This window comes from Podarcis cretensis (genome assembly GCF_951804945.1).
Source record: "Podarcis cretensis genome assembly, chromosome: 1".
NCBI classification, from domain to species: Eukaryota; Metazoa; Chordata; class Lepidosauria; order Squamata; family Lacertidae; genus Podarcis; species Podarcis cretensis.
Genome location: NC_137170.1, coordinates 32,442,879 through 32,466,935, shown reverse-complemented (window position 1 = coordinate 32,466,935; position 24,057 = coordinate 32,442,879). Strand labels below are relative to the sequence as shown.

At 44.3% G+C, this 24,057-nt stretch overlaps 1 protein-coding gene across 1 annotated transcript in view; it reads right to left on the bottom strand.

The window, feature by feature from the left end:
• LTBP2 (latent transforming growth factor beta binding protein 2) overlaps positions 1-21,855 on the bottom strand; it is a 130,623-nt gene extending 108,768 nt beyond the window's left edge. The window contains exons 1-2 of the mRNA XM_079971817.1: positions 20,841-21,855; positions 13,205-13,275 (exon numbers count right to left, since the gene is read on the bottom strand). Coding sequence (XP_079827943.1) covers positions 13,205-13,275; positions 20,841-21,364 — 595 coding nt within the window. The 5' untranslated portion in view covers positions 21,365-21,855. The remainder of the gene's footprint in view (positions 1-13,204; positions 13,276-20,840) is intronic.
• Positions 21,856-24,057: the final 2,202 nt, after the last annotated feature.

Sequence of the window (24,057 nt, the reverse complement as noted above, 5' to 3'; positions counted from 1 at the left end):
TTATGAAACAAAATTGGCTCCTGATAGTTTAAGAAGCACGGGCCCCCCAGTGTGTAATAATTAGCGGTGCACTGCTTTTCCTCCTCAGAATTTACTGCTGAAGTTGATGTACTGTAATTAGTAGCATACATAGACCGTGGGTGGATTTGGGTGCAAAGTTAATGAACTGTGGCTTCCAATAATTGCTGAAGAATTTGAGTGTGGTGACTTCCGAATTAGCTGGTGGAAGGAGCACAAGAATCCCCCTCATTGGATAGGACAGCTTAGAAGCCTCACCCCTGAAGTATATGGGAAGAAACAAAATATTTGGTCATATATACACAGGCAACACCTGTGTTTGTTTGATTTTTACCTATCAGATTTTCCACAGAAAGGGAAAACTGGATTAAATTGGGAGAAATACAAGCTGGCGTTTTGATGCCAATGACACTGTGTGGGCACTGAGATTAACTTGCATGCATGAGGATCCTACAATAAACACACATGCAGAAACTGGAAGCTGCAATCAGGTTTCCCTGTCCACAGGTGGATAAAGAAGGTATGAAAAAGTGTTGAGGGAACAATTAAAACACCACTGCAGACAAGAAAGGGGAGCTTCCAAGCATAATGATTTTATAGAGACACAGTTCCTGGTTTTTCAATTCTTCTTTGGTGATCACTCATAGCCAAATAAAATCTTCTGTTATGTACTGAGTTGAATAGGATCCAGAATGCAGCAGTCTGATTGGTCCACAGGAGCCACCCAATCGAGCTCCAGGTGGAAGTGAATCTGCAACCTGATTGGCCTACAGGAGAATCCCAGAATTAGCCAATCACGTGGGGCCCATTGTGTAAATAATGTATATAAAGCAGACATTTTGGGGGAACTGGCATTCCTCACTACTATGAGCTGAATAAAGAGCATGAAATCCACACTAGACTCCGAGTATATTTCATCTTCCATGAATGCGGTCTTAACAGTGTGTTTGTAAGTGGCTGTGGAGGTCAATTCTGGTTTTTCAATATGTAAATAGGGGACAGAAAACCCCGGCAGTGTGAGAGAGAAAGAAATGTAGAGCAGAACGCAGAAATTAAATTAGAACATGGAATGCAGTTTTTGAGGCACATATTCAATTTTGGGGCTAAACTCTTTCCCCTGTCTTAATGCCAAGTCCTTCAAAACCTGAGCTATTGTTTTGGGCCTGAAATACAAAATTTGCTTGGGTTGCGGCTTCATTCAAAGACTCTCAAGTTGTCCCTAGATCCAAGCAACAACTTTAGCTAAACTAAAGTGAGCCTTCTGTGACTGGGATTCACAAAGCCATTTGAAGCGGTTGGATATTCAGCTCATATTGAAAGGAATCAGATTTAGACATCCTTCTCCCTTGTGTAGCTGCAGAGATTCCAGTCACTGTGCTGCCTGCAACCTAAATGGCCTAAGAAGAAAAGTGGGAGGGGTGTGCTGCTAGGGGAACGAAAGAGTATTTACACTCATAAATTATTAGCCTCTTGCTTGAAAGAGAGAATATATTGACCTTAAGGCCCAGCTGAAATTTACCATCCCCTGTCAGGAAAGGGTTTTAAAAAAATAAAAAAGGGCATTTGACATGACCCTTTTAATTAATCCACACAAACAACAGCCTACCACTTGAAAAGTCACCAGGAGTCCCTATGGCCAAGAGCCCAGGTCTGAAAAAAGCATTTCTTTCGTTCCCAGAAAAACATTTAATGAGAGAAAGATGCTGCCATTCCTGGCCTGGCGGGATGTTTTCAGACACTGTCTGGCAGCTCAGCATGCTCTCTACTGTTCAGCTCCTGAGACAGTGAGTCAATCCTTGGCCCCGTATTCCAGAGCACAGAGTTAGTCAGCTTCTCAGGAGTAATCGCATTAACAACTGTAGAACCTGGCCTACAGTAAACATGCTGAGGCAGCCTGATTGCCACTGAACATATTGGAAGTTCCTGGTTTTCCAGCGTACCTCCATCAATATACTTAGGGTTGCATTCAACATAGCGCTGAGTAAGTAGTTCCACCAGTGAAAGGATTTCTGTTTGCACTACCAAACTTATCCCTCTTTCCTCCTCCTGTACACCCCTAAATTTGTTTTAGGGCTTTCCCCCAACCCTCTGGAACAGATTTGGGGAAAGTGCTGGGCATGGAGGAGAGTAAGGTAAAGGGACCCCTGACCATTAGGTCCAGTCATGACCGACTCTGGGGTTGCGGTGCTCATCTTGCTTTATTGGCCAAGGGAGCCGGCGTTTGTCCGCAGACAGCTTCCGGTCATCTGGCCAGCATGACTAAGCCGCTTCTGGCGAACCAGAGCAGCTCACGGAAATGATGTTTACCTTCCCACCGGAGTGGTACCTATTTATCTACTTGCACTTGGACGCGCTTCCGAACTGCTAGGTTGGCAGGAGCAGGGACCGAGCAACGGGAGCTCACCCCGTCACAGGGATTTGAACCACCGACCTTCTGATCGGCAAGTCCTAGGCTCTGTGGTTTAACCCACAGCGCCACCCGCGTCCCTCATGGAGGGGAGTACTATATGTAAATAAAGCAATTATATATTGAGATACTCTAAGTCTTCAGTGCTCTCACCCAAAGAAAACTAAACCTGGTAGCACTGCCCCTAAACCTTCTAACCATTTGAGGGTATGCAATAGTTGTGGCTATTTTTCATGCCTCAAAATAACCAAAGATAGAAGTACTGCTGAGGAACAATCACATGTTCTGGAACATCCTAGGCCAGTTATCACCCAGTCGCAAACCTTCCATTCTCGAGCAAGGTGATTGATTGAGTGGGTGGTTGCTGAACAACTCCAGGCATGTCTGGATGATGCAAACTATTTGGACCCCTTCCATTTGGGATTCAGGCCCCATCATGGGACTGAAATGGCCTTTGTCGTGCTAGTAAATGATCTCTAGTGGGCTAGGGACAGAGGTGAAAGCTGTTTCTTTGTTGGTTCCCTCACTTCGAGAAGTGAAATTACAGGGAACCAGGCAGAGGGCCTTTTCAGTGGTTGCACCCACTCTATAGAATACCCTCCCAGCAGGTGTCAAAGAGTTAAGACATCTGAAGGCAGCCCTGTTTCGGGAAGCTTTTAATGTTTGATGTCCCTCTGTATTTTTGCTGGAAGCCATCCAGAGTGGCTGGGGTATTATTATTATTCAAGGGCAATTGTCCTTCTTAACTGAACACCACCTGGTGAGGGGAAAACACTGTGTAGTGATTCTGATACCATTTCTCATTTCTAGTTAGCTTGCAGAGAAAATATCACACCTTATGAGAGTCCCAGCTATGAGGGACTATGGTTCAAAGTTTGCACAGTGCAATTCTAGCCATGTTTACTCACAAGTAAGTCCTATTTAATTCATTGGAGCTTACTCCCAGATAAGTAGTATTAGGATTGCAATCTAAGTCTTGCTCCTGAGTTCCACTTTCTATCACTGGCTGACATTAAATACCAAAGTTGGTTCTAATAATGTATTAGATGCCCAGTGATTTTTAAACATACATCTAGCTGAGGAATATACTGTTTTAACATTTTCATTTTCCTTCCCTTGAACAGTGAGACTTTCTGAGCAGTCTTTGTCAAGGTCAGTTCATTTTCATAATAACTTCTTTATTTACAAACATACAGATTAAGTAAGCAGCGCTAGATTCACAAAAATCCAGCCCTCTCTCCACAAAACTATCTCCCTTCCATCCCATACCTCTTAGGACAGGGGGTAGCCAATGTGGCGCCCTCTAGGTAAAGGTAAAGGTAAAGGTACCCCTGCCCGTACGGGCCAGTCTTGACAGACTCTGGGGTTGTGCGCCCATCTCACTTAAGAGGCCAGGGGCCAGCGCTGTCCGGAGACACTTCCGGGTCACGTGGCCAGCATGACATCGCTGCTCTGGCGAGCCAGAGCCGCACACGGAAATGCCGTTTACCTTCCCGCTGGTAAGCGGTCCCTATTTATCTACTTGCACCCGGGGGTGCTTTCGAACTGCTAGGTTGGCAGGCGCTGGGACCGAGCAGCGGGAGCGCACCCCGCCGCAGGGATTCGAACCGCCGACCTTTCGATCGGCAAGTCCTAGGCGCTGAGGCTTTAACCCACAGCGCCACCTGTGGGTGATCTTGCTAAATCAGAACAATAATCCTTGACTGTTGCCAATGCTGGCTGGGACTGATGGGAGTTGTAATCTCAACTTCATCTAGAGGGCACATTGGCTATCCCTGTTTTAGCGACTCTGTCAGAAGCAAGCCACCGCTTCTTGCTCTTCTTCTTGCCCCTGTTCCTCGCACTCAGTACAGACAACTCAGCACCACCACGTTCAGACTTCTCTACAGCAAGAACCTACAAGACAGTTCAGTGGTTGGTTACAGCACCTTGGAAAGCTCCAAATGTACAACTAACTGCAACAAAGGGCTCATCCAGACTTGCTTTTGTGCTGCGCTTTCCAGACACAGGTCTGCACTTTAAAGCTCCGTGCCTGGGGGTTGTTTTTTGTCCTAACACTTTCTCCACATTTTACCACTGAATCAAAGCAAATGGCAATCTGCAGAAAACCCAGTTGCTATTTGCTCTAGTTCAGCAGTAAAGCGTCAGGACAAAAAACAACGATCGGTCACAGAGGTTTAAAGCCTTGTCCTGTGCCTAGAAACATGGAACAAAAGAAGTCTGGATGAGCTCAAAGGTCACATTCACACTGTAAGACATCCTGCCTAGTTTTTGGTTGACAAGCTAGAATGTGTGTAGAGGAGGGTGACCAAGATGATCAAAGGTCTGGAAACCAAGTCTTACGAGGAATGGTTGAAGGAATTGTGTATGCTTAGCCTGGTAAAGAGGAGACTGAGAGGAGATATGATAGCCACCTTCAAATATCTAAAGGGCTGTCACAGGGAAGGTGGAGCAAGCTTGTTTTCTCCTGCTCTGGAGGGTAGGATTCAAACCAGTGGATTCAAGTTGCAAGAAAGGAGATTTTGACTAAACATCAGGAAGAACTTTCTGGCAGTAAGAGCTGTTTAACAGTGGAATGGACTCTCTTAGGAGATTGTGGACTCTTCTTCCTTGGAGGTTTTGAAGTAGAGGTTGGATGGCCATCCATCAGGGATGCTTCACCTGAAATTCCTGCATTGCAGGAGAGTTAGACTAGATGACCCTTAGAGCTCTTTCCAACTCTACAGTACTATGATTCTATACTGGTTCCGCAAGGCTTTGGCAAACCTTTGGCTTTACACAAAGTTTTGCTAAAGGGCTGCTGGGGACAGAGAGGCAATTGGTCTCTTTGCTACTTGCATACAGTGGTACTTCGGGTTAAGAACTTAATTTGTTCTGGAGATCCGTTCTTAACCTGAAACTGTTCTTAACCTGAGGTACCACTTTAGCTAATGGTGCCTAGTGCTGCCGCCGCTGCGTGATTTCTGTTCTCATCCTGAAGCAAAGTTCTTAACCCGAGGTACTATTTCTGGTTTAGCGGAGTCTGTAACCTGAAGCGTCTCTAACCTGAAGCGTCTCTAACCCGAGGTACCACTGTACTTGCAATTTCCCCTATTAGTCACTGTCCTTATGGAGAGCCTTAAGCCAAAACTGGTACAGAAGAATAACCAAACAGTAAAGTTTCCTCCTCTCCCTGCAGTTTCTGTGCTAACTTTAACTTGCTTCTAATCCTCCTACTTTCAGAGCAATGTTGCTGCTTGGTAGGGCATTCCCCCCCCCCTCTCTCTCTCTCTCTCTCTCTCGCTTGCTCGCTCTCTCTCTCTCTCCCTGGGCATGCTGATGAATCCTGCACTTCCACATCATGCAAATGGATTTCGACAAAGCAGAAGCAGCCTCCATCTCCACTCCAGCGCAAGCCTTGGCACGTTCAGACTAACAGCAGGAGCACTTGAGTGAGTGGAAGGCTTTAATCAGCCAGCAGCTTTGAAAACTAAGCGCTCGGAAGTGACACAGCCCAAAAGATAAGGTTATAAAAAGGCAGGCGGAGAAAGTATGACACTAGCCTAAGAAGAAAGGGAAGAGATTTAAGTGGAAGGAGACTCCCGGCTGTGTAAGTAGGCACTGAATCCAGTCCAGGGCATGGTGTCGGATCCAGGAGCTCCATTTTGTTCAGACAAATCTAAGCAGTTCACATGCTCGTGCCACTTCGCACTTTTAGCCTACTTATAGAATACTGTTTTCAGGCCACACGTCCCTGAAAACAGAGGATGGAATTGAACATAGGGCTATATGGGGCATCCACATGGGGAATGAAGTCTGCTTGCATAACAGGACTTTTCCTCCCTCTCCTCCCCTTGCACACACACACACACACACACACACACACACAAACCTATTATGGGAGTTCCTGCCAGGGGCGAAACTAGGCTTTATTTCACCCAGGTCAAAGACCCAGTTTGGCACCCCTCATGTGTATCTGCATACACACCCATGCTGGGAGACTCAATGATGCCCCTCTGGTGCCCCCGTAGCTATGGCTCTGGTCCCCACCACCACCACATTTCGGGGCTGCAGGGAGTAAAGAAGAAGGGGAAGTCCTGTTGTATGACTGGACCTCATTCTGCACAAACTTAGTTGAATCCCACCCATAACATACTGGGTAAAATTCAACATACTGTAGCACTAAGGAGATCGCTCCATCAGTAAGTGCAAGGATTTCTCCTCTCCTCTCCCTGTGTGCTGTTCTGGAGTGCGGAGGTTTGCAGGGGGAGGAAAGGGGAGAAGTTTGCACAAGCTTCTGCTAGCAGGTCTGATTAGAATCTGGCCCATTGCTTTCAGCATTTCATTTCTAACCGCTTTAATTGTACCATTTTAGAGTTAGTATTTCCATATTATGTTCACTTTTATATGCCACTTTGAATGTATTCCTACAGAAGGCTGATGACAACAACAACAACACCAATGTAGTTTATTAATTATTCTTGGTCCACTGGTTATGACAAAAACTACCAACTTCCACAATACACTAGAAGGCTAGTACTGAATACTCTGCAGTTCTGGAAAGCAAGCTCATTTCACAGGGAATAATCCTTCCTTCTGTGGGTGCATTTGTGGACCCAGCCAGAGTGGGACAGTGTGCTGATCTCCCTCACCGCACTCAGTGTGTGCACATGAGCATTCAGATCCTTCCAGATATGTGTGGTGTGTGACCATGTGGCAAAGGTTCATGACCCAATATTCTGATGGACAGCATGTGCTCATGTAACACTGTAGCCCTTGGAGTCAGCCAATTAGTCATATTTGTAACAGTTCCACAGCATTGTCTTCTGCCTGGAAATTCTCTATGAATTTCTCATTGTGTAATATACAAAGCTGTCATATACCAAGTCAGATTTTTCATGTGTCTGATCTGGTGCCATCTACTCAGACTTGAAGTATCTCTCCAAAATTTCAGTCCAAAACCATTTTTTCTAGCCTGCTACCTTTTAGTTAGAGTTACAGTGGTGAGGGTGTTGAATTTGGGACCTTGTGCACACAAAATGCATGCTGCACTGGAATGGAAAGTAGAAGACAGAAATGCAGCACTTTTGGGGAGAGGCACTGCAGTCTGACAACCCATGAAAGCGGAATCAAACCACAAAACAGAAGAAGCTAGGAGATAAGTATTGATATCTTTGGGGGCAGGAAGAGAGATTGGGAAAGGGTTTAATTTTCTTGGCTGAGCATGAGCAACCTCAATCCACTCTCTTGCATTTTGTCAAAACAAATTGTCCAACACGCAGTTAATGAGCAGTCCAGCACATAATCAGAGTGTACCTGAATTAATTGCTTAGAAACACAGGACATATGAAGATTCATGTGAACCACTTGGTAAATTATCCTTTCAGCACTTGCAGGCTTTTGGGAGAAGGCAGACTTCATCCCTAGCTCACCATACTTAAGTCCTGGCAGCAGAGATTTGGGAATCTGTAACACCTTCTTCAAGTCTTGTTCCCCTTCTGTCTTATCATCCATTTCACACACAAAGGATAACTAGCCAGGCAAGGAGTTGGTGTGACATCCCAGCATGGACAACTAACAGTGTGGCAGTGTCTGGCTTCAAGGAATGCAGAGGAGCTCAGTGGAAACGTTCATGCAAACAAAATGCAGCCACAGTGATAATATATAATGAGAAAGGTCGCCACATGATGGCAGCTACCAATTTTTGCCTCTTAAAATCTGGACAACAGCAGTAAAGGCACAAGGCAGGAGGACTACAGCAGGAATGTCAATGGATGGATGATGACAGCATTAAGTACAGCAAGAATTTGAGGGTAGTAATTCAGTTCATATTATTGGATCTGTCCTGCCAGGTTCTCATTCAAATGCAATGCAATCTCAACGCTCATTTTATTCAAAACGTCAGAAATATGTTTTCAATATCCTTGTGTCATTAGCACAATGGCAGAGTCATCAAGAGAAAATCCAATTAGTAAACATCATGGTTGCAATGTGTGAGAGGCTCCAGCAGGAACAAGGCAATGGCATGTGTGCAATACTGCTGTGGTCTACTTAGTCAACCACCATGCATTTAGTATAGCAGCCAGAATAATTTCTCTTTCTCTTTTTGTTTCACCCACCCATCTCACACACATCCAAATTAAACACTTAAGTTTTCTGCAAGAAACAATATGGGATCATCTAGGCAACAAGGGAACTTTCTAGGAAAGCATTCAGGAAAAGAAAGCTGAAGCAAAGAGCCTTCCTTTCTCGAGTTATTTTAACCCAGAGATGGCTAACCTGTGGCCCTCCAGATTTTGTTGGATTGTAATTCTCACCATCCCTTGCCATGCTAGAGTTGGAATTCAACATCTGGAAAGTCTCAGATTAGCTATTCCACTTTTAGCCATTATATCTGGCCATTCTCAGTTAAATGTGATTGTTATGAATTCTGCCTGTATAGCATTATGTAATAATGTTATGCTAACTTTTTAAACATGGCTCCCAATCACACCTACTCAATATGCAATGGTTCGAAGAAGTATTATTGAAGTCATAGTGGGACTCAGCTGAATCTTTTTAATATGGTTTTTTAAAATGTTTAACACAATTAACACTGGTAGCCAAAACACAATTTTACAGATCACGTGGTCAATAATAAAATTTAAAAGTAAGTAATCAGGCTGCAGCTAATAAAGGGTTCTGCTATTACAGAAGAAACAACTATAAAAACAAGCACCATTTAATCTCTCTCTGTTGGTACAACCTTTTCACTTTTACTTGCGTCTCCCTCCAAATCTTTATCATCCAAGAGTCTTCTCATGTTGATGTGTATGAGGGAAGTTGTTCAAACTGATAGCATGCTAAGGGATGTAATGTAATGACAAGTCCTACAGTGGTACCTCAGGTTACAGATGCTTCAGGTTACAGACTCTGCTAACCCATAAATAGTACCTTGGGTTAAGAACTTTGCTTCAAGATGAGAATAAAAATCGTGCTTCGGCGGCGCGGTGGCAGCTGGAGGCCCCATTAGCTAAAGTGGTGCTTCAGGTTAAGAACAGTTTCAGGTTAAGAACAGACCTCCGGAATGAATTAAGTACTTAACCCGAGGTACCACTGTATTTTCATTATGCAATGACAAGTCCTATTCAGCACATTGGCAGATAGACAATTCCAACCCCACTGGCCAGGCATCTAATAGCTGCCAGATCTTTCAGATTTCACACCCTTGCTATACGTGCTTAGTGCCAATTTTTTAAAGCCTGAAAGCACCTGTTTCTTTACTTTAAATCAAAGGAAGGGGATGGCCTTGAAAACGACTCTACATCTGAATACAGGCCATTATTTTTGTGACTGATCATCATCTACTTTGCTGCCATTAGCTACTGGTTTGTTCACAGTCCATGCCACAAATTATAGCCATCATTATTCAATTCAGTTTAGTCATACTTTCCCCTTGCTCTGCAGAAAATAAAGAGTGCCTTTTTCCTGCTTCTGCCCTCGCTCTTAACATTGCTGTCTGTACTACTGATCCACTTTCTTCTGCATTAAGAAAAACTTGTTCATGCAACTTCAGTCCCATGTTCTACTTAGATGGACAAATTCACAAAGGAGTAAGCTATCAATGGCAGCCATTCCAGTTGACTATATGCTACCCTCAAGGTTCAGAGGCACTATGGCTCTGAACACTAGTTGCTGGGAATCATGATCAGGGAGGTGCTATTGTGTTCCTGTCCTGCTTCTGGGCTTCCCATAGACTGACCACCATGGGAAGCAGGATGCTAGACTAAATAGGCCTTTGGTCTGATCCAGCTGTGTTTTGATGCTTTCTGACTGCTAAAATTGGAAGCACACACTCCTTTTTTTCTCCATTTGCCATGCTTTTGTGTTTGGTGAAACTATTCTGGTACAAGACAAAGCCACACAAACTGGCATTTTGAATATTCAGAGTAACCTGGACCTAATTCAAGGTCCTGGAGCTTTGAACCCAGCTAATGCTACTTCCATTTTGCAAAAATGTAGAATGTGTTGCATGCTTTCCTATACCTTAGCCAAAGAGCCCCACCCTTCACAGAATATAAGGAATGGCCACTCCAAGTTTAGAAAAGCAAAATGCTAATAGATACTACAAAGCTAGCCCAGAGCCATGACATGTTTGTCAAGGAGACATTAATTTCTTTTTCACTATTGCCTTTATTATTTCCCACGAGTCTTCATTATTTCTAATGAAAGAAGATTGATTTACAGCAGCGATGGGAAACTTGTGGTTCTTCAGATATCTGGGGGCACAATTCCCACTATTTCTGACCGTTAGCCATGCTGGCTGGAGCTGATGGGAGTTGGTGTCCCAAAACATCTTGTGGAACACAAGTTCCTCACCACCAAATTACAGAATTAAACAGAAGAGTAGTTCTGTCCTGGTCTATGATTATTTTCCCAACAGTGAAAATGTCACATGAAAAATGTAACAGGGAAAAAGGCATTCCTGGGCATTCTCTGGTGAATAGTCAGTCTTAGAGCCCAGACTTCGATAGTAAGCTGGGCACAGAAAGTAAAGAATGAAGTGATGATTTCAAAACTGGCATGGGGAAGAACTCCCATTTGGTCTGCATTTTAAAAGTGAACCAACCTAATTCACACCTCCCAGATTAATGCATGGATCTGAATGAAATTTAAATCCGGATTTTGCATTTCTCCAAATGCTTTGCGATAATGTTTTCAGCTCAAAAATTGTAGAAACATGCATTAAAATGAACATCTTAGGATAAAATATGCTTAGACATGGATACATTGAAATAAAAATATGCTTAGACATGCATACACTGAGAAGTCCTGTTGTTACTTTAACATATATAATTCTTTTTATATGTGCAATTATATTTTCCTGTATGTTCTTATTATATTGTAAATTGATTCAGGATGCCTTGTGGGAAGCGATTCATAAATGAAGTAAATAGTAATCATAAAACACACAAATTTAAATACAGTATGGATATAAAAAAAAAAACTTCACAGATCAATGTGGAAGTAGGAAAGAACAGAGACAGATTAGAAATAGATTGCTCCATCCCTATTTCAAACAAAACTCTGAAGTATTGTTCTGGGCAGCATGTTGAAGTTGTTCAGACCGGTGGTTGTGTGGAGAACTGTGATATCGGAAGCAGCGAGTGCTAAATATGAATGTGGATGAGATTAAGTACTTTTTTATCATTGTTCTGGGGTTTTAGGGGATTGTCATGTTTGGAAGTTTAAAAGCATGCCTTTATACAAAGGTTAGCATAACGGACCAGTAACCTATGAGCTGCCCTGATTTACAATGTAATGAACTGCATCCCCAAGTTTCCAGCTCATATGGTTAATGATGTCATCCTGGCCTCCCCATGAGCCCTTGTAAATCATTCCACTCTGTCCCTGTACCTATGAATATACTGAAAGTAAAACAGCCCTGCGGAAGGCCTCAGCTTACAAGATCCCATGTTTAAAATTAGAGAGGAATTGTTGAAGCAATAACCTAAACTGGTGGGGCGGGGGGGTGGGGATTCCCACTAGGCTAGTCTCCGGGAAGCTATAAAGTGGAGGCAGAGATTTTCAGAGTCACCCAGTTTCAGATTAAACCCTTCTGCTCGGACCTCTTTAATAGATCAGCTCTCAGGAAAGTAACTGACTGGCAACCAAACAAAGACCTATGATCTCTCCCTATTATCTCCCTTGAGTGCAGTCATGCCCCATGAAAGACAGATTATCACATCCCTGCCTCTCCCAGTGCAGCCTTTTAATGAATTTTAATGAGCAAGTGGTTAAACTTCCTCATGTTCTGGAACCAATCAGAACCATCACTTTGTGCAAAGGTTGTCCTTGTAATCATGTAACCTCATCCAGAAACTTGTCTGTGAGCCTTTCTTCACTCCCGTATGGCTTCCAGTTCCTGTTATTGTGGTTCAACTTTGCAGGGCAAAACCAGAAACGCAGGAGCAAGTGCCCACATACAGAAAAGGTACTGCCTTATGTGTGGGTTTGTGTATCTCTCTCCCTCTATGTGGACTGCACCAACTGCCCCATCCCCATGATTCCCCCAGTCAGCTGCTTTTGACTACTTCTGTATGTTGTCTGTTGCCAGGAAAAGAAACCAATCAACCCAATATGATTGGTATTCATTCGTTTTGTTGTTGTTCTTTAAGATTGCAAGCGATACGTAATTAAAGTTTTCTTTTTACATTGTTTTGGCATTCCCTTTACATTGAAATGAATGTAAGTTACGTAAGCTATATAGTTTCAAAACTTGCGTTAAATAGTGGACAGCAAGACAAGTAACATAGCATTCGGCAGAAATGGAACTGCATCCCTGATTATGACAATACAGGTTGGAGCAAAAATGGCTACCCTCTTAAATCACTATCAATGACTGAGGTAGGTCTAGGTAGAAATCCCTCCCACAACACCTTATGTGGTGACACACCTCTCTCATCCTACAAATCCATCCTTTTGCATTAAACCTGTGTTTTAATACACCACAAGAAAACTTTAGTCAACACACATGTTCATTTGAATGCCTGAACACATCTATTTGTGTGTGGGCTCCCTTCAGGCTCAGTTTTGTGGTCATTTTCTATTCAGCTGGTTCATTCCAGAAGTGAATGGGAGAGGTACAGTATGTTTCTATGACCATCATCCCCACCCCAGAGCTTGTTGACCACACTTCTTAAATGCCTGAACAGGGCTTAGGTGCACCTGTGCCCCTTACTATGGGAACTGAGACTGTATAATAGAAACACTTCCTAATATAATAATCACTGAGAAGATGATTTTATTCTTTATACTCACGTTTAATACACCGATTGGTCCCAGGAGCTGTTGTCCACCCTGAGCAGCACTGACCCCCACAGACATTTGGCCTAGAAAGTTGAAAAAAATAATAATTTAGGAATGGTACATTGGTTGCACCTTGAACCCCCTTCCCCTTTATTTAGCTATTGTTATCTCCTTTCTAAAGTGCCTGAACTTCCATTAAGAAACCTCAGCTGGCATCTGCATGGTTGAAATTTAAAAAGGAGAGATTCCCTCATCTACAGGTACCAGTGATGAGAATGACATTTGTGATACATATGGTTTTAGAGCAGGGATAGGGAACCTGGGGCATTCCAGATCTTGTTGGACTTCAACACACCTCAGCCTCATCCAGCTTGGTCCATGATCAGGAATTAAAGGACTTGTAGTCTCAGGTCCCCTACTGCTGTTCTAGAGCAGGGTAGTAAATGTGGTGCCCTCCAGATATTGTGGACTACAAAACCTATAATTCCTGACCACTGGTAATGCTGGATGGGGCTGCTGGGAGTTGTAGTCCGAAGCAGATGGAGGGTTAGGGATGGTTATGCTAAACTACTCCAAGACATTATGTAGCATTGCTGTGTACTCTTGAACATATAGCAGAATCTAATGGGTGTCTCCTTTAAAAATTAAGATTGGCCTTTTTTGTGCAATTTGCTGAAGTGTTTTTTCTAAGCTACTGACAACCTCAGTTTATGTTTTCCCCAGGCCAACTGTGTTACGGCAAAGAAGGCAGTAGCGTAGCTACCTATTCCTGCTCAAGGATTTGTAAACTGGGATCTTGCAAAACTGATGGAGAGGAGTGCAAAGTAGGTAAACATTTCCGGTACTTTCCTCAACTTATTGGCACAACCTGGCAGCAATTCCTGTAGGCAGGACGACTCACCATGCTACGAGAAAAGCTCTGGCTGTAAACCAAACCAGCAATTCCTGATGGAATAAGCTCCAGAACCTTGGCATACAGTAAGTCCCATTGGAATCTAGTACACACGGGAAGCTTGTTCACGTTAAAAACAAGTTATATTGCCGACACCTGGCTACCTTCCTTAGGATAAAAAAAGCTGCTTAAACACACACATACTCCTTACAGCAGCATGTCACAAACTTCCAATAACCATGTAACACTTTTAACACAATTAAAGCCGGAAGCAGACCTCTTTCTTACATCCAAAACAGTTTCCTTCTACGAATGTATAAGGAAGAAGTGCCTTCCCACTGAGGACCCTGTTCCCTGTCATTCTTCTAACTGTGCTTCATGTCTGGAAACCTTGGGCAGTGATTCATGCAGAGAAACAACAGCCTCCGGTGAGGAATAGTAGCTCTGCTGCATCTCTGCATTGGGAACAGCTGAATGATCAAATCACAGCTGATGCAGACACACAGCAGAATTACTACCTGATAATGCAGTAGCCACTGACTAGTAAATGGGCAAAGGGAAGAAGGCCTATGTAAATCCAGGTGGTCAAAGGGAGGGGGAGACTGTACACTTTACAGCTGATGATTGTACACCAGCAGTGTTGCAGGTGAAGGGCTGCAAGGTTAGCACCATGCAGGGAAACAGCTGTTCTGTGAAAGGTCATACAATTCTCAGCAGCCTTAACAAACTACACTTCCTAGGATTCTTTGAGGGAAGCCCTGACTGTTAAAGCGGCTAAGGAGTGCTTTAAATGTATAGCATGGGTGTTCATTCATTCTCTCTCCCCCTCCCTCCTTCTCTCTCCCCCTATTTAAGGGCTAACTGATGCAAAGGAGAGCAAGGAGGGGAGGCTGTGGGCCCCTGCATTAAAGCGATGCATTGTTTACACAGTGGATTTTTCAGCAAGGGTAAGGAAGGTGTTCATTATAAGTAGGCAAAAGCTTCAGAACCTTAAAATAACTCTTCTTCTTCTTTTATGATGCTAACAATTCATAAACACTGAAGTACAGATGGACACTTGTTGGGTTTGGCACCAGGGTTATAGAGGTTATGAGGAAATCGCTGGTTCTTTCCATTCATTTCTTTGAAGGCCCATCTGGAAATGTGGCAGCACTTCTTCAGAGGAAGGCTAGAAAGGTTTCAGGTCCTAGTGCCTGTTCTGTTAGGATACAGCTACCTTTCGCCACGAACCTGGTGCCCTCTAGATCTGGATACCCCTTACATACTGATGAACATGGTGGAATACCAGGATCACATCTATCAGCTACACCCTCCACCATCCAGATGTTTGGCTTCAGTGCAAAGGGGCCAAATGGACATTCAGATGTACTCATCTAGAGCTTCTCCATAGAAGTGGGGGACCCTGAGTCAATCAGGGTTCACCTTCACATGGAGAAGCCCTGTGGACAAACCTCCATCTGCATGCAGCCTCTTCACACTGATGTCAAACCTACACAGAACATAGCAGGCAGGCATGATCCTGTTCTCATCTTGTATGTTTTAAAATTTATGAAGGGGCACTATCATGTGTGCCCCTCCCTGTAGCTATCCACTTGTCAAAGTTGACCCACAAAGTGGGGGGGGGGGTACTGAAGGGAGCACACTGGCAAAACAGCACAGAGCAGGATGGAACTATCTGTTCATCCTACAGGGGTCTGGGCAAGGTTTAAACCATGCCCCATCAGCTTATGAGTGAAAGTTAAACCCAGCATCTTTGGCTACACACACCAGCTCCCAACACAGAGTTGAACCTCGTCTTCCACCCATTAGCTGACATGACCTGCCTATTGGAGTGACACCAGCTAATTAACAGTTTGGTGTGGTTTGGGGGGAAACAGCCTCATGGGCCAAATTGGGCTCTCTGTTGGGCCAAGACTGACTTGTGGCCTGGAGGTTCCCCAGCCCTGCTATAAAGGGTAAGGGCGCTGAGGGTTAAACCACAGAGCCTAGGGCTTGCTAATCAGAAGGTCGGCGGTTTGAATCCCTGCGACGGGGTGAGCTCCCGTTGCTCGGTCCCAGCTCCTGCCCACCCAGCAGTTTGGAAGCATGAAGTGCAAGTAGGAAGGTAAATGGCATTTCCGTGTGCTGATCTGGTTCGCCAGAAGCGGCTTAGTCATGCTGGCCACATGACCCAGAAAAACTGTCTGCAGATAAACGCCGGCTCCCTCGGCCGATAGAGCGAGATGGGCACGCAACCCCAGAGTCATCCATGACTGGACCTAACGGTCAGGGGTCCCTTTACCTTTACTAGAACCACAGATTATCAAAGAATTTTGTTCTTCAGACCCCCAAGCAAATGTGATGCAACAGGGCAATCCCATACATTATATGGCAGCACACCTGGCTATTGTGACCAAGAATGCACTTGATGGAGAGTTGCAATTGATCCTGGCTCTTCAGTCAATGGACACATGTGGTACATGACTGTCCAAATAAGCATACATGTTAAGAATCTTAGATGTGGAACCAAAAAACATTATATGGGGTGCGGCTCCAAAACTATCCCCAGAATTAGAAAAATGCATGTGAACAGCCATCATTGACAGGAGCAGCAGAAAAAGCACGTTGCACTGAGGATGGAGAAAGCTTTATCCAGAGTTTTGAACTACATTTCCCATCAGTCCCAGCTAGTATGGCCAATGGTCAGGGGTGGTGCGACATTAGGAAAGGATGGAGTAAGGAAAGGGACATAGTCTTCTCCACTTCCTATTCAAGAGCATTTTAATGGGTAACTGCATGCTTTGTGGGTTCTGGCAGTGGCTTTGGGCTACGGAGATGACTAAAGGGGCTGTTACTTTCCCCTTGCACAATAAGCAACCACCCACCCCCACCCCAAGCATCTGGTTATATTTAAACAATTTACTCAACATTTGAGTGGCTTGAATGTGGTGTGGTTTTCCTTGCCTCATAAAGAATTCAAAATAAATGCCTGCAGCTTTGAGGACCACAGCATGTTTATAAGGGGGAGAAGGATGATGCGCCAAGGAGAAGCCAGCATCCTAGAAGTGAGCATGGAAGCAGACTCCCCACCCACTCGTGCCGTGCTGGCTTTGTGGCATGCTCAACTAGCAATGCCCAGTCAGCCTGTGGATTCCCTACAAAGCAGGGGCTGAAGCAGGGGAAACTATGCCCCAGCTGTGGTTTTCCAGTTGAAACTGTCTCTATCTCTCTTTCTCTCTTTCTCTCTTTCCAGAAAGGGATATTTCCAATCACAGACCCTTGGTTTCAGGGGAAATAGGCAGAGGAAGATCTCTGCTCCTCTCCCAACCCCCTGCCCCATTGTTAAGGATGGGTGGATATGTTAATTTCAATATCTCTCACTTTCTCATTTTTTTCCAGCTATACGTTCAGTTGTCCACATTTCCACACCAGTTTGGATTTTTCATTTATTTTTAAGTCCTCGTGCAAGTTGATCAGCATTTTGGTGCAAAAGGTCCTAATATGCACATTGTGTGCACACAATTTTACCTAATGTACGCATTTTTGCAAAGCAACTTTTCCTAACAGAATGCATTTTTCCATGTTATGTTCCCTAATATATGCATTTATAGGCATACACTGAGTAGTATATGCATTTTTGCACACAATCTGTAGCTGGAGAGCTGCATTCCAAAATTCAGAGAAGTGCAAATTCCGAAGTGTGTGTGTGTGTGTTTCAGTTTGCATCTTGTTGCCATAAACTGCAAACTGAACTGAATTTCTCCCTCATCTCAACCCACAGTGCACATTAAATTGCCCATAGCTCAGTGGTAGAGCATCTGCTTTCCAGAAGAAGACCCCAGGCTCAATCCCTAATATTCCCAGGTAAGGCTGGGATAGACTCCCTATCTTAAATCCTGGAGATACTCTGCCAGCCAGTGGAAGCCATCCTAATCAGTTTCTGATGTTCCTACACTCCTGAGAGCTGCTTTATAGTGATTCAACAGCAGATCCAATTCTGCATGCAGGTCCATGTCTAGCATGCATCAGCAAAGTAGTTTGCTGACTGCACTCCTTTTGAAGCCTTATTTACATGGGAATATAGGTAGAAGCAAGAGTAAAGGTAAAGGGTAAAAGGACCCCTGACCATTAGGTCCAGTCGTGACCGACTCTGGGGTTGCGGCGCTCATCTCGCTTTATTGGCTTTCGAACTGCTAGGTTGGCAGGAGCAGGGACCGAGCAACAGGAGCTCACCCCGTTGCGGGGATTCGAACCGCTGACCTTCTGATCGGCAAATCCTAGGCTCTGTGGTTTAACCCACGGATTGCCAAATACTCAGGTTTTTTTTTTAATGAAGCATATATTTGAAGTTACAGATAGGTAGCCGTGTTGGTCTGCCATAGTCAAAACAAAATAAAAAAAATTCCTTCCAGTAGCACCTTAAAGACCAACTAAGACCAACATATATCTGAAATCTGTGAAGCTGACATTCTCTAGGCCAGTGTCCATGCGAGAGAGCTTTGCTGGGATGAATTTATCTGGCCTGACTCTTAAGCAGTGTAGTACAAGCTAACACCTTCCTGAGGTCTGCTTTTCTTGCAGCCAGAGGAGCAAGACGACATTAAAGAGTCCATACATGTGAGGAGGAAGGAGTTAACCCTCTCTCCCTACACTAGAGTCCTTTTCCAGAGTGTCACTATTTTTGGGTGGGATTCAATCACATATTGCTGGCAAATTCAGGTTGCACTGTTATACAGTGGTACCTCGGGTTAAAGACGCTTCAGGTTACAGACACTTCAGGTTACACACTACGCTAATCCAGAAATATTACCTCGGGTTAAGAACTTTACTTCAGGATGAGAACAGAAATTGTGCATCAGCAACGCAGTGGCAGTGGGAGGCCCCATTAGCTAAAATGGTACCTCAGGTTAAGAACAGTTTCAGGTTAAGAACGGACCTCCAGAACGAATTAAGTTCTTAACCCAAGGTACCACTGTGGTTGCTTTGGAGGTCTTGCACAACAAATTCACTTCTCCCAAAAGTCATACCTTTTGTGATAAGGAAAGTGACAGGGAAATGCACTGGAAAATATGGAATAAGACTTGGGAATCAGTGTACACATGGCATTAGCCACGATCCATATCTGCCCTTTCATTTCTACACAGGAAATCCTGGAAAGGGCACATGTGGGACATCAGCACCTCACAGAATGCTGGAGACAAGTTCAAGTGCTGGGGTGATAGCAGCACAGTGAATCACCAGAGTCTCTTAAAAGCAGCAGAGGGGCCCAGCCTAACTCAGACACAGAGCGCTCCCTAGGAGCAGATTTTAAAATAGCAACACAGCTTGAGGGATGTTCATGAAAGCCTCCCTATTCATTACTACAGCAGTGCTCAAACTTTGTGTGTGTGTGGACAACTTGAACATTGCTGGGGGTCTTGGTGGACCATTTAATTATCTGTTCCCTACTGGCATCATCATTAAAAAACAGTGCCATGTTATTTATTAGTTTATATAAAAAATATTTATATGCCACTATATCACAAAAATATATCCAAGTAGCTTCTAACATTGAAAAGATTTTTGAAAAATATAATAAAAGTGAAAAAATAAAACAAAAACAATCTCATGAACATCACAGGCCCTAGACCAATGCTTTGTTAGCCTTTTTGATAAATCTGATTCTGTTTAAAGCAGTCTCCGACTCTGTTCTCAGAGAAAAAGCACCAAGCACATATACTCTCACCTGTTCTGCACCACCACCTGAAAGGAGCATGCAGACCATCAGTGATCCACAGGCCACAGTCTGAGAACATCTGCACTATACAAGCTCCTTGGATGAAGAACATAATGCAGACAACTGAAATAATATTCCCACTACCACCAATGAAAAAAATGCAACCCCAGTAGACCTGTTTAATATATTACAAGTACATTCTAAATGGCCTGATATATTCCATGGGGCTGTAAGATCAACACAGTTAAGCAAGCAATAATACTAATAAAGTAGACATCACAGAACCAAGATTCTTATGCAAGAAAAAGATGTGTGGGAACTATACTTTGTTTAGATTCATTTTACATAGGTGGTCAGGTTACTTAACACCCTCTTCTTAAAAAATCAACAGATCCATAGCATTAACAAAAGGGCAGTAACACAGGCACATCATAATGCACAGAAAACAGTCCATCTGCACACCAAAACCTTGACATGTGCAGCAAACCCCACAGCCTGGAAATCAAAGTGAATTTTTTTTTGTACACACGAATGGCACATGAACACTTTGTGAACATCTTGAGCAAAAGCACATCCACCACAGTGACAGTGGGTGGGAGTGTTAAATGCACTCAGTGTCTCAATGTGTATGCGTATTGCACAGGCAGTGAATAGGCCTTGGGCATGCAGACGGTATATATATATATATATACCACACTGAAACTATCAGTTGCGACGTTTCTAATCACCTTTAGGTACATCTCCCTCAGGTACAGATGACAGAACAGCTTAAGCAGACCATAGATCATATTGTTGCTATTTATGGGACAGTGCTGTGCATTGTTGCTGTCTTAATATTCTTTTGTGATACAAGATCTGGCTAGTCCACTCTTTGTTTGAAAAAGGTGGGCATTTTCTGCGACAACATCATTGCAAGTAGATTCTGGGTTAGCTGCCATGCCCTGAAAACTAAAGTTTGACAGCAAAACTGCCATCATAGCTCTGCTCTGACTGTGAGGAAGCAGCTGTCAAATCTTGCAAGTACCTTTGCTTGACAGTTTGAAAGCGGTTTCTGCACTTACCCTACCATTCGGCTTCGGGAGTTTTGCATCCTCGGCTGTGTCGCTGTCTGTGGCCTCGGCCCATTCCTTGGCCACTGGTGTGAGGTGTCCACTCTCTGTCTCTGTGGAGTCCAGCTGGGGCTTCTGCCGGGAGCATCAGCTCTTGTCCCAGGATTGATGGATTGGGATCTGACATTGGTGGGAGCAGAGAGCTTGCGGTCTGTGGGAGCAGCGTGCGGCTTTCTGTTTTCCCTCCCTGCCAAGTTTCTCGCCCAGGCATTAGAGGCTACATCCATCTTAGGGGTGACAGGAACATGATCCAAGGGAGAAGGGGAACTGTGTACCTGGAACAAACTGAATACTTTGTTTGCGGGTCCTGAACTCCCCTGGCTCCGGAATCTCAGCTGAGTCGTCTCTCTGCTTCCGGAGTCAGCTCTGAAGGAAGGACTTGGGTCAAATTGCCCAGCAAAGTCTCTCTGACATTCGCCAACCCCTACGAAAAGAGCTACAGTAAATGGGAGAAGGCTCCTCCAGGATCCCTTCATGGTTTCTGTCCAAGAGGGAAAGCACTCAGTTGTTGAACTGGAAGTTTCATATAACTCAGAGTGCAACTGGAGTTTAGAAAAAAGAAGAGGAGGAGGAAGAAAGGGCAGCTGGGCTAAATTCCTCAGGCACGTTTGGAAGCCATTCACATCTTCAGGTACATGTACGCAAAAGGCTTAATCAGTACCTGCTGTCTGGAGGGGAAGGAATGCTCAGAGGGGCAGGAGCACAGAGAAAGCCCCACGGTGCAGGTTTCCCAAAGCTGCAGCTGCAGTCCTCATACCTTAGAAAGAATGAGAACGCCCCGTCTTTCCTCTCCCCGTCCCCTCTCTCCCTCTGGCTGTCAGAGCGTGTGTTCCTTGAAGACAGCTCCAAGCACCTTCTCACTTGCCTCTGGCACTGGCTGGCTCTGGAGAGGATGGACAGTTTTATTTTTGGAAACCTCCCCCTTTTGTGCCTTTTTGATGCTGACATCGCCCCTCTCCAGAGGACACAGCTCAGCCCCCCTCCTTACAAGAGACATTCCAGCAACACCCACTTTGGCAAAGGGAAACAATTTACAAGACAGAACTATTAACCCATGAGCAACTGGAGAGGCCCATTCAAAAAAAAGTTTGCTCTTAAAGTGAGTATCCGTGTGTGTGTAACACACATACACCCTGTCTCTCTCTCTCTCTCACACACACACACACCCATCATACTGAACAAATCTGCAAGTCAGCTTCCTGAATTTGCAGCACAAGCTAAAATTTCTGCGCAGTTGTAATTGTTTACTGAAGGTGGGGCAAAGGTGGGTATGAATGGATGCAAGACCCAAGTGACAGGAATCCCCAGATCACAGGGTCTCTCTGCTCTCCGGAATAGCACTGTTTAATGGAGGCCAAACTATACACTATGTTTTGTGTGGTTTCACTTGCTTCCTTTCTTTCTGAATAGGAGCAGCTGGTGCGTGCGTGCGGGGGAAATATCCTCTGTGCCACAGTCCCAATCAAAATACCCCAAGGTTATTTGCACTGGGAGGTACGCTGTTCTTCCCTTTGTGCAAGTAGTGAGGAGTCTCATTGGGACTGTGGCACAGGAGGAAGTGCTTAAATCCCACAACGGCCGTCACTCCAGTCTGAATCAAACCTCAATCCCACAGCTCCTTAAAAAAGAAAGTTGCAAGAACAAACCACACATTTAACATAACATCTTGTTGGGCCCAGAGATCCTTTAACTGTAGATACCAATGAATGGACCTGGCCCATGTGTAAAGCACTGAGCTACATAGCCTATAGGTCCATTTCAGTGCAGAGCTCAAAGCACAAGAACCACTGGCATGCATCCGTGTGTGTGCTTTCTTTATACTATTTGCAATTCTCATGTCTCCATCAAATAGTTGAATTATTTTCTTTTTCTCAGACTAGCACATACAATGTACATACAATGGCTGTCAGTGACAAAAAGGGTTAAGAAGGTGGCAATTAGTATGTGGAAGCTACAGGGACCTTTTATTTATTTTTCATCAGTGCTGCTTTGTGTTTACCTAGCTCCTAATTATTACTTTGATTTCTTTTTTGCTCAAGGTTCTAATATTGGCTTTAAGGAGTGTTTGACAGAGGGGAATTAGCCTCTGGCTATGTTTGCACATGCAATTGAATGTAGTTAATGCTAAACTGTGGTTTAACATGAATGAGCAGCATGCTAGTGCATGCTGCTCTGAGGTTCCTGCTTCAGGCTTCATCTGCTCCTGGCCATGTCTTGCTGGGAGCAACAAACCACATCTGGTTTGTTTCTTCCAAATAAGCCATGAGCTATAAGCAGAGGAGCAAACCGTGAGCCAGGTTTGGATGATAGGAGAAGTCAAGGCTTGTGGTTGGTTGCTGCCAGCACAAAGAGGACAGGAGCAGAGGAGGAGTACAGTGGCGACTTCTGGGCAGCATGCACTAGTATGCTGCTCACTTATGTTAAAACATAGTGAAGAGCATTAACTGTGGCTTAGCATGACACGCAAACCAGGCTCACTGAATGCTTGGGCTCCCTTAGGTTAAAGAATCCCACACTTTTCTGACTAATACCAAATAGGCTGAGCTTAGCATTAGTCATGTCTTTAGTTCTTGTGTGGTTGGAATATGGCATGAATTTATTTGTTTTAAATCATGCAAAGGCAAAATATGTAAATAATGTCACATGTGGTACAGTGGTACCGCGGGTTACATATGCTTCAGGTTACAGACTCCGCTAACCCAGAAATATTACCTCAGGTTAAGAACTTTGATTCAGGATGAGAACAGAAATCGTGCTCCGGTGGCAAGGCAGCAGCAGGAGGCCCCATTAGCTAAAGTGGTGCTTCAGGTTAAGAACAGTTTCAGGTTAAGAATGGACCTCCGGAACGAATTAAGTACTTAACCCAAGGTACCACTGTAGAGTTCATTTGGCACCATCTGGGGGAGAAACAGATCACCTCACGCTTTGGCCCCATGGTCCTTATGCTATGGTGTGCCACAAGGCATGATCTTGTCCATTCAACATCTTTATCCATAGAGAGCAGTCACCAGGAGTACTGGGGCAAGGTGTTATCCGTGTACTGGTGACACACAGCTCTATTTCTCCATAACGTCTGAGCCAGGAGAGGCTATGCATGATTTGGATCATATGTGGATTATATGTGAGCCAATAAACTGAACCCCGGGAAGATGGAGGCAGTGTGGGTAGG